The sequence below is a fragment of the Typopeltis vanoorti genome, chromosome 10, assembly GCF_054136105.1.
Source record: "Typopeltis vanoorti isolate ZY-2024b chromosome 10, IOZ_Tvanoo_1.0, whole genome shotgun sequence".
Lineage (NCBI taxonomy): Eukaryota > Metazoa > Arthropoda > Arachnida > Uropygi > Thelyphonidae > Typopeltis > Typopeltis vanoorti.
Genome location: NC_143558.1, coordinates 44,925,651 through 44,939,501, shown reverse-complemented (window position 1 = coordinate 44,939,501; position 13,851 = coordinate 44,925,651). Strand labels below are relative to the sequence as shown.

General features: G+C 35.8%; 1 protein-coding gene across 1 annotated transcript in view; it reads right to left on the bottom strand.

Annotated features, from left to right (window-relative positions):
• The window catches only part of LOC150102377 (glycogen phosphorylase-like), a 479,880-nt gene that overhangs the window by 282,066 nt on the left and 183,963 nt on the right, over nucleotides 1-13,851 (bottom strand). Inside the window, exon 7 of the mRNA XM_090399808.1 lies at nucleotides 3,954-4,097. Coding sequence (XP_090255934.1) covers nucleotides 3,954-4,097 — 144 coding nt within the window. The remainder of the gene's footprint in view (nucleotides 1-3,953; nucleotides 4,098-13,851) is intronic.

Sequence of the window (13,851 nt, the reverse complement as noted above, 5' to 3'; positions counted from 1 at the left end):
TGTGGTATTGACTTTGGAGGTTGCAAAATCTGTGGATTTTTTTGTTAAGAAGAGGTATATACGGAACTACAGGTTAGGCAATTATAACAAGCCTCGGAGTGAGCTTGCAGCCATCCCATGGCAGAACATATTGCAGGGGAAAGATGTTAGCAGTGCATGGGATAAAATCAGCGGATATCTGAGTAAAGCAATATCAGATATTGTCCCCATGGTCAGGAAGTCAAACAAGGCAGACGTTAGATGGATGAGCAGTAGTATCAAGCTTGACCTGCAAAAAAAAAGAAAATGTTACGGAGAATTTACAAGGAGAAAGGCGATCAGTACATCCATGAGCAGTACAAAGCTCAAGCTAGGAAGGTTACCAGCATAGTAAGAAAAGCTAAATCAGATTATGAGAAGACCTTAGCCAAAGAGATCAAGGGTAATCCCAAAGAGTTCTTCCACTATGTGGCAAGTAAACAGAAGAATGACTTTGGAAGGATAACTTTAGTGGGTGTTGATGGTATTGAGGTGACAAAATCAGATGTAATAGTCGAGTTACTGAGTGATCACTTTTCAAAAGTCTATCACCCATGTGAGGATATCTCTGTACCTAGCAATAACTAATGGGAGAACTGAAGCTAAGAAATCAGAGTTATTTAATATATTGCAAAATTCAAATGACACTGCTGTAGGCTTAGATGGAATATCAGCTTGGGTGTTGCGTGAATGTGCAAATGAATTGTCAACCCCTCTTACTTGGATATTTAACTTAAGTTTGAACTCAGTATTGTCCCTAGGGAGTGGAAGTTTGGCAAAGTGGAGCCACCCTTTGCATAAGGGTGGCTCTAAAACTGCAGTAGTTAATTACAGACCAATCACCATCTCAGGAGTAGTGGTAAAAGTATTGGAAAAGTTGGTTAAAGACAAAATTCAGAATGGGTGGATCAGGATATGATACTCTATAGAGGCCAACATGGTTTTGTTAAAGGTAAATCCTGCTTTAGCAATCTATTAACTTTTCATAATAGAATGACATCTGAGTTGGACAAAGGAACTGGCTACACAGTGGTACTTCTGGATTTTGCTAAGGCTTTTGACAGGATACCACATGGAACACTGTTACGCAAATTGGGGCAGATGGGAATGGATACTAAATTGGTGATATGGATAGGAGAATGGCTCAGGGAGAGATACCAGAAGGTGGTGTATGAAGGAGCCGAGTCCAGGATGAGGCAGGTGACCAGTGGTGTGCCTCAGGGCTCTGTGCTTGGGCCATTGTTGTTTAATTTGTATATAAATGATATAGGAAATGGCTTACAGGGAGATATTCAGTTGTTTGCTGATGATGCAAAGTTGGGTAGCACAATAAAAAATGAAGCTGGTGTTGAAAGTTTGCAGGATGATTTAAATAAGCTGGTAGAATGGGCAAAAGTAATGGACGTCAGTTCAATGTGGAAAAGTGTAAAGTCATGTATTTTGGGATTAAAAGATTACCAGCTGTGTACTACATTGATGGAACAGTACTCCAAGAGATTGATGAGGCTAGGGACTTAGGGGTGTTGGTAGATACGGAGATGAAGTTCAGAGGACACATTGCTAAGGTGTCCAAGATTGCGCATAGGATTACTTGGTTGTTGAGGAACACACTGACATCCAGAGATAAAGAGGTTATTATTCCCCTTTATAAAGCATTGATACTTCCACAATTGGATTACGGTGCTCAGGTCTGGTCACCTGGATTCCTTGGAGATGAGGAGGCTGTGGAGAGGGGTTCAGAGAAGAGTGACTAAGTTGGTTAAGTTGGTGAGTGATGTAAAAAATGCTCCCTACATTGATAGATTGAGAGCTTGTGGATTGCAGAGGTTGGTTGATAGGCAGAGAAGAGGAGATATGATAGAAACATTTGAATTACTGAAAGGTTTTTATAGGATTGATGCAGGGAAAATGTTTTAGCTGTGTGATAGTGATGGAAGAACAAGAGGTCATCCCTGGAAATTAAAGAAAAGTGTGGTTAACAAGGTTTTTTGACTGGAGGGTGGTGAATGAGTGGAATTCATTGCCTGACTTAGTTGTGAGCTCTTCATCTGTAAATGAATTCAGGAAGAGATATGACAGATATTGTTTTGCTAGTTTGGGTCTCCTGCGATGAGTCTACTGACTCCATGGAGATACCCATACTAATAATAATAAAATTTATAAGCTCTGCATTACTTCAACCTTGGCATTTTTAGGTCTGGCTCCCACTGATGAGATCTCAATAAAGGTCGAAACAGATCTGGGTAGCGGCCCTTGTGTTTAATGCATAGCATCATACATCTACGCAAAGGGATGTGCTTTGCATTAGGGGAAAATACTAAGGAAAGTGATCGGAGCTTAACTCCACCTTTACCACGAGTTGCCTCAGACTTGCACTACGTGCAGGTGCAAACTTCACTTACTTGTCTGTTTGCTAACTTGGGAAAAAGGATTAAAATCTAGTTTATAAAATTGCTTGGTATCTTTAACATATATATATATATATATATAAAGTATTTTACCTTGGGTATAATAAATGTTAAAGATACCAAGCTATTTTAAACCTGGTTTTTTACTCCATTTCCCAAGTAAGCAAACAGACAAACAAGTCAAGTTTGCGCCTGCACGTATTGCAAGTCTAGCTGACCCTTCAAAGTAGTGCAAGTCAAGGCAACTCATGGTAAAGGTAGAATAAACTCTGATCACTATTATTAATATTTACCCTTAATGCACAATCCATTTCTTTGAGGAGATGTATGATGCTATGTATTGCTAGTTTGGGTCTCCCGCGATGAGTCTACTGACTCCATGGAGATACCCGTAATAATAATAATAATAATAAAGGCAATGGGCCACTACCCAGACCAGTTTTGACCTTTATTGAGATCTCATCAGTGGGAGCCAGGCTAGAAATACCAAGATTTTAGTAATACAGAGCTTATAAGTATTTTACCAGAACAAGTTACCATAAGGTGTTTCAACCTTATTAAATAAAAATCTCAGGATGAGATATAAATGTAGAAAGTATTTTATCTTGGGTAAAATAAATGTTAAAGAATTAATCTGTTTAAAATAGCTTGGTATCTTTAACACACACACATATATATATATATATATATATATATATATATGAAAGAATGATCATTGACTCGGAAAAATGAAGACAGGCAAGATAGTGCCTTTACCTAAGAGTGACTGCAAGCTAGGGGTAACAAATTACAGTCAGTCAGTATCTCAGAGGTGGTGGTTAAATTATTGCAAAACATGGTTAAGACCAGAATTCAGAAATGGGTGAATAGGAATGATAATTATCATTCCTATTATATAACTTTATATATTATTTTATATTATTTTATATATTACTTTATATATTATATAATTATATATTATATATAACAACAGATTATAACATGTTGAGAGCAGCAAGATTGTGAAGAACAGATCCTACTTTAGTAATTTATTCTCTTTGGCCAATAAAGTGTGAAATGAGTATAATAAAAGAAATAGTAGTTCCATGATATTACTAGACTTTGGCCAGTGGTATGCCACTAAGCTCTGAATATGAACTGATTCTTCTTAATTTGTGCATTTTGGGAATAACCTGAGGGAGAGATTATCTAGCTTTTTGCTTGTAAGGCAAAACTCGAAAGGGCAATAATAAAAGTGATGTAGAGATTCTACATGATGATTTAAAAAGCTTGATAGGATAAAGGATAATAGTTATCACTTCAATGTGGCAAAGTGTAAAAGTATGCATGCACTAGATGCTGTGTTACGCTGATTGGATTGCACTCCAAGAAATTGAAGAGACCAAGGAATTTGGAAGTGACGGTAGACAGGGAGTGGAGGTTAAGATGATATATTCTCTGCTTTTAAAACATGATAAAAGCAATACAATTTATTGTTAACAATAACTGATATATAAAAGTAAGATATTTAAAAGCAAACAAACAAACCTTATCTGGAAAATCATCAAATGTTGTTCTAACAGCCTGTTTAGATCCAAATTCTGAAGACCGATACCGACGAACAATATCATTTAATGTTGCAGCGACCATGAAATATTCTTGTTTTAGCCGAAGCTCTTTTCCTTCAAAAAACTAAAAACATTAATGGTATTACATTGTGCAGCTATAATATCTATGGATTATAATGCAATACCAAATAAAAACTAGCATATAAAATTTTTTTTATTTCATTTATTAAAAGTATACACTAAAATGTACTAGTATATATTAAATGTGATTCTGCTAAATATTCAATTACAGTATAAAGTATGTACCATTCTGTATAAACTAGAATATACTATTTTCATGCACCAAGAACATGAAAATCCCATCTTGATGTGAGTTAAATATCAAAAAGAGCACTATCTGACAAACTTCAACAGATGCATTATAGCAAACTTATAAAGTATAATAAATTTAGTTTAATGCTTTATCCAAGTGTAAGCACTTGGATAAAGTATCTTCAGGAATGAGGCAACTCGTGGTAAAGGTGGACCAAGATGTTGGAAGTTTTTTTTCACTTGGTTAGATTATAATAAATTTAGTTTAATCCTTTATCCAAGTATAAGCAAACAAAGTTTGTGCCTCAAGTATCTTCAGGACTGAGACAACTCGTGGTAAAGGTGGACTAAGCTGTCTAACCAAGTGAAAAAAACTTCCAACATCTTTTTCTAAATCCAGAGTAATTTAATAATTAGGTGAGACACCTTTTGGCAACTTGTATAGGTAAATATGACTTTGCCATTGCTTCCACATTAGTATCACCACCTCTGGGTCTGGCTCCCACTGACGAGACCTCAATAAAGGTCGAAACCAGTCTGGGGTCCCTCCCTTAATGATTAGCATTATACATGTCTGCAAGGAGATGTGCTTTGCATTATGGGAGATACTAAAAACAAGTAGTGATGAAAGCTTGGTCCATCTTTACCAGGAGTTCTCTCAGTCCTGAAGATACTTCAGGCACAAACTTTGTTTGCTTACTTGAATAAAGGATTAAACTAAATTTATTATAGTCTAACCAAGTGAAAAAAACTTCCAACAAACTTACAAAGGAAGTTGTATCACAGTACTGGAGTGATAACCTTAATTTGAAATAAACCAAACCAATTACTCAACAATTCAACTTCAACCTTAAGGTCAACCAGTGAAGTATGCATATATATCATCATCATTAACAATTCTCAATCAACTGCTAAATGAAGGTCTTATCAAGATTTCTCAACTTGGTCTGACCTGGGCTGCTTGTTGCTATGTACACTTCAACATGTTTCCTGATTTCATCCCCTCCATTGGCTAAATGGCTATCCTCTACGTCGTTTACAGTCTCTGGGTGGGGTCTAGTTTATTATTTTTGTTATTATGATTTTAGTTGATCATTTATTATTTATTAGATTACTCAAAATATTATTTTATCAATTGTAAAAATAATATTTTGAGTAATCTAATAAATAATAGATTACTCAAAATATTATTTTGAAATCTCCTAACCTTAACAAAGATGGTTACATTAATTTGCCAAAAATTTGGGAGACTATTATCTTAAGAGCAACTCCCACATAGATGTAATTTTTTTTAACATTAGAGGGTGCTAAAATTAAAATAAAATTAAAAATTTAGATCTTTTGTTCATTGCAATTGTATTGTTTCACTTACTGTCGCATACAAGCATGTTGTGCTTTGTTTTTGATTCCTTTTCCTTCTCAATTCATTGCTAGAAAAACTCTGCAGTTAAAAGCATGTTGTGCTTTGATGCTGATTTGAAATTCAGTGAAATATAAGCAGTTAATAAAACATCTTTTGATAAAATTGTTTGGTGTTGTTAATACCATTAAAAATAAGTCATGCACATCTGGACTATTGTGCTCAAGTTTGGTCCCCAGGATTTGAAGGGGATAAATTAACTGTGGAAAAGAGTGCAGAAGCAGATAACAAAGATGATATCAGGACTGTACAATGTTAGTTATGAGGATATCTGAGGGAATGTAGATTGCAGAGTGTGGTAGATAGAAGAAGGAGATGTGATATGAATGGGAAGTTCTTTCATTTGGTGGAACAGGAGGAAGGAATGAGGAAAAAGGACCATCCCTGGAAGTTACAAAAGTAAGTTATGAGCAAGAGAATAAGGAGTGGTTTCTTTGCATGGCAGGAGATTGAACTGTGGAATGCATTACCTGATAGATGGCTTTCCACGATGAGTCTTGTGACTACGGAGGCCTGAATCATCATCATAATGATAATGGTTTTTACCAAATGCATTCTATGCCAGTCTCACATGTTTGTCTATTTCTCCCTGGATTCTCCCATCATTTGTAATCTTTTGACCCAAGTAGATGAAGTTATCTGCATTTTCCAGCATTACATCAGCATATATATCTGATTTATCTGTGAAGTTGCTGCACATTACTTTAGTCCTCTCCAAGTTCAGCATTAGTCTTGTTTTACTTTTGTGTGCTAGTTCCCAAATCATGTGTGGTAATTGAGATAGAGTATTGGCAAAAATACAATGTCATCAGCAAAACATAGATGGATAAAGGCAGTCTTCCATTAATTTTGATTCCTTTTCCTTCTCAATTCATTGCTAGAAAAACTCTGTAGTTAAAACGTTTTGATGATATGGCATCACCTCGGTATACTCCTTTCCTAATTATGACAGTCTTTCTATCTTCAAAACACCTCAATGTTGCTATCGCATTCTCATAGATGTGGTGATAATTCTAATGTAGTTGTCATCTATGGAGCAAGACTTGCGAGTTAATGGCCATTAATGTTCTTATGGAATTGAATGCTTTGTCATAGCCAATTAATGCCAAGAAGAGTGGAGTCTGTATTCGTTGGACTTCTTTATTAGTTTTCATAGTATTGTAGGTGATCTATGGATGCTGAATCCACTTCTGAAACCTGCTTGTTCATGTGGCTGAGCAAAGGATAGCACTTTCTCCAGGTGGTGCAACAGCATACCTGTGAATACTTTTAAATATATATATCAGTGGTGTCACGTGCCCATTTCGGTTGGGTATGCTGTTGTGGGTTGTGCAACCCGTGCTACAAAATTCACATCACTTTGACTTTAATGCTTAATTAAAGGATTAAAACAAGAATGCTTAGGATATTATAGAATATCCTAAGCACATCAAATTCATTATCTTTATTCTTGCATTAGGCAATGTAACCTACACTGTAATATTTCCACCCTGACAGTACACCCTCGCAAAATGGTCAAAAATGGTCAAAGAAGAATTTGAGTGCTGATGGTAAAGAAGTAGACCATCAGCACTCAAATTCTTCTTTTACAGGTCGCATAAAGAAAGAGCTCTTTTGGATTTTCTTTGGCCTGTTCAGCTAGACATCTTTTCATCTGCTTTGCCTTTACCATGTTGGTCACCTTTCTTGTTTGTGTCTTGTACTGCTCATGAGCTTGTTGGTTATCTTTCTCTTTATATACTCTCCACAACTTTTTCTTTTCTGCAACTCCCACTTCATGATGCTATTTCTCCCTACCTAACATCCTGCTGACTCTTCGTATATGGTTAATATACTGCTTACTTCAAACAACATTTGACTATCTCCCATGCTCTGCTAAAATCTTTTCCCTCAAGATTCTAAAACCACTTTCCAAGTTGGCTACTCAGTTTGTCACAATCACCTAGTTTGTAATATCAAGGAGAAATAACTTACTTTGTAATTGGAAGGAGAAATAATCACTCTGTCTAGTCAGAAGCACTGTCAATGATACCTTTATTACCACCAAGTTCTCTGATGCTCACCAGATCCAACATTTTACATTCCAGGTCCTCTCCATTACATGATGCCTCAAGTAATTATTTCTTAACAGCTATATAAATTCCATTTCTTTCCAGTCTGTGACTATTTCTCTTTCCAATCTATATTCCCATGGCTGAAGTTCCTAATAATTATTATTCACTTTGCAATCATTATGTTAATTTGTCAATGCACATCACCTACATTCTCACTTTCACCTCCTGGCATATGGTAACAACGAGCTACATATAGTATTTCACACTATTTGCCTGCAGCTCACATCAGATAGCCTCAAATGTACTGCCCTCTGCATCCTTGTCTTCATGCTTAACTACATATTTTCTTTTTTTTTTTTTACTTCAATTCTTCTACTATCATTAGTCAAAACTTTCCTTCCATCCTATTTCCTCTATCTTCTCTGAAAATACTACACAGATTGAATTCTATTCCTATCATTATAATCAGGGTTTGAGAAATTATACAAACCTTAGGAGACAGCTTGGAGCTATAACGTGGAACAAGGAGTTGAGTGGTAAGGAAATAAATGCTGCATGGGAACTAACAAAGAAATACATAACAGCATCAATGTACGACTTTATTCCAAAGGCCAAAAGGTTGAATAAGGGAGGTGTAAAATGGATGAATGTGGAGCTTAAAAATGAAATCTGGAAAAAAAAGGTACTTTGGAGGAAGTACAAGATGAATGATGGTAATAATCAGTCACATGAAGAGTATAAAGAACAAGCCAGGAGAGTGACTCAGTTAGTAAGAAAAACAAAAGTAGAGTATGAGCAGAAATTGGCAAATCAGGCAAAGAAAAACCCTAGAGTTTTTTTTTTTTTTAGATATGTGGCGAGTAGAAGGAAGAATGAACATGGTACAATAAAGTTAAAGGATGAAAGTGGTAAAATGGTAACTGCTGCAAAAGACATTGTTGAGGTATTCAGTGATCTATTTATAAGGGTATTTCATCCTGATCAGGGTGGAATCATGAGGAGATAGGAGAGGATGGCTTAATTGTAAGTGAACAAGAGGTTTTTTGAGAAAATAAATAAACTTGATGTCAATAAGGCAATAGGATTTGATGACATATCACCACACATCTTAAGGGAATATTCCAGGGAATTGGCAGTAGCATTGGCATGCCTGTTCAATAAGAGTCTTGAAACAGCACAGGTTCCAAGGGAGTGGAAGGAGGGTAAAATTGTTCCACTGCATAAAAGTGATGATAAGGCTGTAGCTTCAAATTATAGGCTGGTCTATATCTGGAGTTGTGATGAAGGTACTGAAGAGATTGGTGAGAAGTAGGATACAGAAATGGGATGATAACAGCATTATTCTCTGTGGTTATCAGCTTGCGTTTATTAAGGGGAGATCACGTTTCACTAACTTACTTATGTACTATAATAAAGTGACAAATACCTTGGACAGGGGAGATGAATATACAGTGGTATACTTAGATTTTGCAAAGGCTTTTGATAGACTGCCACATGATAAACTCTTAAATAAATTGAAACAGATGGAATTGGATAACAGACTTCCGAGTTGGATCAGTGACTGGCTGTCAGATAGGTATCAGAACGTTGTATATGGGGTGCAGTATCCCGAAAGAGAAAAGTAACTAGTGTTGTGCCACAGGGGTCAGTTTTGGGGCCATTGTTGTTCAATTTGTATGTTAATGACTAGTGATATCCAGCTGTTTGCAGATGATGCAAAACTGGGGAGAGCAATGTACAGTCAAGCAGATGTTATTGCATTACCAGAGGACTTGAATAGATTGTATGGTTGGGCAGGTAAGTGGAACTGTCAGTTCAATGTAGCAAAGTGTAAGGTTTTGAGATTTGGTAAGCAATGATGGGATGCAAAGTATACACTTGGTGGAGAAATTTTAATGGAAGTAGAGGAGATGAGAGATCTAGGAGTGATGGTGGACAAGGACCTGAAATTCAGGGACCACATAGCACAAGTTGTGAAGACATCACATTGGATAATGGCAATGATGCAGAGAACCCTGACATGCAGAAATAGAGAGGTTATGATTCCATTCTATAAGGCCTTTATCAGACCTCGTATGGATTATTGTGCTCAGATTTGGTTGATGGGTTTTCATGGTGACAAGGATATGTTGGAAAGGATCTATAGAAGATTCACAAAGGAATCAATGCTCTTTGGAATGTGGAGTATGAGGACAGATTGAGAGAATGTAAGTTGCAGAGCCTCATGAATAGGAAGAAGAGGAGGGGGGAGGGATATGATTGAGACATATAAGCTAGTCCTCGGCTGTTATCTGGTCGACATGGAAGAAATTTTTCATAGAATGGGAGAGGGAAGTAGAACAAGGGACCATCACTGGAAACTGTATAAGGAGGGTGTAAACAAAGGAAAGGAGTAGGTTCTTTGCATGGAGGGTGGTTGTGAGTGGAATGCATTGCCTGAGTGTGCTGTGGGTGTAGACACATTGAATCAGTTTTGGTTTGGTTTATAGTTTATTTGGCACAAAAACTACAAAGGTCATACTGTGCCATACTAAAGGTTACAACATTAGCATTTACAGAAAATTGTAAACAATATGTCTGTACAAGAATCTAGTTTCACAAAGCAGCATCTCTAGGTAAACAGAATTGCTATAGAGAGCACAGCAACACACAAAGTCAAAGGTTATTACAGTAGTGCAAATACAGTTAACAATATAAGTTAATACATAATATATGAAACACTGAGCCAAGGAATGCAGTATCTACATATATGTAAAATTATAATAGATGCCTTTATTGCAGTACAAAAATAGGCAAAAAGGGATTATTATACAATATGCATGGATGAAAATTAAATTTAGCAATGCAGTAGAAACAGAATTTAGAATACATATAAACAGAATTACTAGAAAGTACACAAATAGGTAAGATGTCCTACATGATTATTCGAAAAATAAAGTAGTAAATAAGATGCATATACAAAATGTATGCTAAGTGATGCAGTATCTACATATAAACAAAATTACTGCAGAGGTTTCAGCAGTACATAAATAGATAACTATAGGTTAACATATGTATATACAAAACAAGTCAAGGAAAGCAGTGTTTACATCTATTTAGATTATAACAAACATTATTATACTAATACTTAAAGAGTCAGAAAGGAATTATTATACAGCATTGATGCATAAAATTTAAGTTTAGCATTATGGTATTTACATATTAACAAAATTACAGCAGGGTGATACAAATATACAAGACCAAGGCCCATGGTAATACATAATTAGTCAGATTCAACCTAATGAATAATATATATGTATAAAAGTTAAGTTAAGCAAAAAAAAAAAAATTTACATATAAACAAATTTATGATCAAATGTGTTTGTACAAATTAATTCTTTCTAAAAAATTAAAAACATCATGCAATTTGCCTGAGTCTAGCATTTCCCTGAGTGTGTATGGCTTGGTTAGATAGGTGAAAATTTCATTCTTCTCTCATGTAAATTTTTGACAATGTACCAGAATATGATGAATAGTGAGATGTGTGTTGCATTTTTCACATATGGGAGGGTCATCAGCTCTCAGTAAATGAGAATGCGTAAGGTGACTGTGACCTATGCGCAGCCTAGCAAGGACAACCTCCTCCCTTCTCTCTGTACGTTGACTAGAATGCCAGTGTTTAATTTCAGGTTTAATGTTATATAATTTGTTTGTTGATGTTTCTTGCCATGTTAACTCCCACTATGCAATTAGCTTTGATCTTATAAGTAGTCTGTATATGGAACTGTTAAATAGTATGTGAAGAAGGTATGGGCTGATTTAGCAGCTGCATCTGCAGCCTTATTTCCTTTGATTCTGATGTGGCTGGGAATTCAGAAGAACTGAACATTGAAATTAAGGATTTTCATTTTGTGAAGCAGGTGTAGCACTTCATAAAGTACTGGATGAGGATTATACATAGGAGAGGAGATAGCCTGTAAAGAGCTCAATGAGTCTGTATAAATTATACACTTTTGGTAGCAGTTTTCTTTTATATGCACAAGTGCAAACTGAATGGCATGTAACTCTGCTGTATAATTACTGAAGTCAGGTGGGATCTGATTTGAGATAATAATGTCAGGAAACACAGCAGCACAGCCAACAGAGATGTTAGTTCTTGAACCATCAGTATAGATGGGTAAGAAATCACCATGTGCTGCTCTGTGTACATTAAACAATTGCAGGTAAATGGATGATGGGGTATAAGATTTCTGTAGCTGACAAAGTGAGAGGTTGAAGGATGGTATGCAAACCTGCCATGGAGGAATGCTGTTATGTTTAGTGTAGGTAATGTTGTCAATATTTATACTAACAGCTTGCACAGTTTCTTTAATACGCATACCAAAATGATGTATAGAGTTTGATGTGTGTGTGTGATATTGAGCTTCCCAATGCAGAGAGAAGATACTATTCCATGTAGGGTGATCTGGGAGAGATTTTATTTTTAGGGCATAATTAAGAGACAACTGTTTCCGTCGAAGTGATAGAGCTGGTTCATTTGCTTCTACATACAGACTTGGAGTGGGTGAGGTGCACAAGGCACCCGTAGCTATCCGTATACCCCGATGATGGATGGAATCCAAACATCATAGGTTACTCTGTCTTGCCGAACCATAGACTTGGGACCCATAATCCAGTTTTGAACATATAAGTGCACGATAAAGACGGAGCAATGAAGCTCTATCAGCATCCCACTCAGTAGAGGATAGAGTGCGAAGAAGGTTCAAAGTTCTTTTGCACTTTTCTCTTAGTTGATGAATGTGTGCTAGAAATGTGAGTTTTCTGTGAAAAATGAGTCCCAAGAACTTAGTTTCTGTAGTTACTGGAATAACAGTAGGTCCCATTCTTAGTTCAGGATCTGGGTGATGAGTGCGTTTTCAACAGAAATGTACACAGACACTTTTTTCTGTTGAAAACCTTCTTTTTCTTCCTTTCCAGGCTCATAGGCCAAGTGGCCTGTTCCGGACTCAATTCCATCTTTTTAAGGGTCTTCCTCTGCATCAAGTACCTTTTGGGTGTTAATTTAGAATTTGTTTAGGTATTCTGCTTCTATTCATTCTTAGTATGTGTTCTTTCCATTTTTCTCTATAGCAAATCACTGTTTCATTTAGGGAGGTTGTAATTCCAAGTTTTTTTCTGATTTCGCTGCTTTTTATTTTGTCCATTATTGTGACTCCTTCAGTTCTGCGCAGAAATTTCATTTCAGATGATTCGATTCTTCTTTCATCTGCTTTTTTTTATTGTCCATATCTCACTGCCATGAAGTAAGGTTGGTTTAGCAACTGTATTGTAGATTCTTATTCGTGTGTGTTTTTGTACATAATTGGGTTTAAAAATTTTAATTTATAATGCCTGTTACTTTTAAAAAGTTTGATATCTTTGGTTCTATATCAGCTTCATTTTCATATGACATTGTGCAACCTAAATATTTGAATGTATTTAATTGCTCTATTATTTTGTTGTTTATTACTATTTTGCTTCTTATTGGATTAGCACTTTTGAAGGCCATGACTTTTGTTTTGTCTGTTGATATTTCCATACCATGTGTTTTTATCAGATTATTTACACTCCATAATGATTTTTGTAGTTCATCTTCATTATTTCCAAGGATTATTTGGTCATCAGCAAAAAGAAGAGTAGCTAATCTGGTGTTACGGTTTATCTTGAATCCTCCTTCATTAGTTATCTTCCATTCTTTTATGATTTTATCTATGTATATATTAAATAAAACCGGTGAGAGAGAGCAACCCCACGTACTCCTGGTTTCCAGCTTGATGTTGAATTATTGTACTTCACAGATATTTTATTATCTTGATATATATTTATAAGGCTCTAAAGAGTTGGTTTGGCATTTCATATTCCTCTAGGATTTCCCATAGTTTTTCTCTGATAATTTTATCAAATGCTTTGGTGTAATCTATAAAAGCTATGTGTGTGTGTTTCTATGTTCATTTCTCTGTGTTTTTCAATTAATAATTTTAACGTAAATGCAGAGTCTATGCAAGACCTGCCTTTTCTGAATCCATTTTGCTCTTCTATTAATTTTGGGTCTACTATACGTTTAAGTTTATATG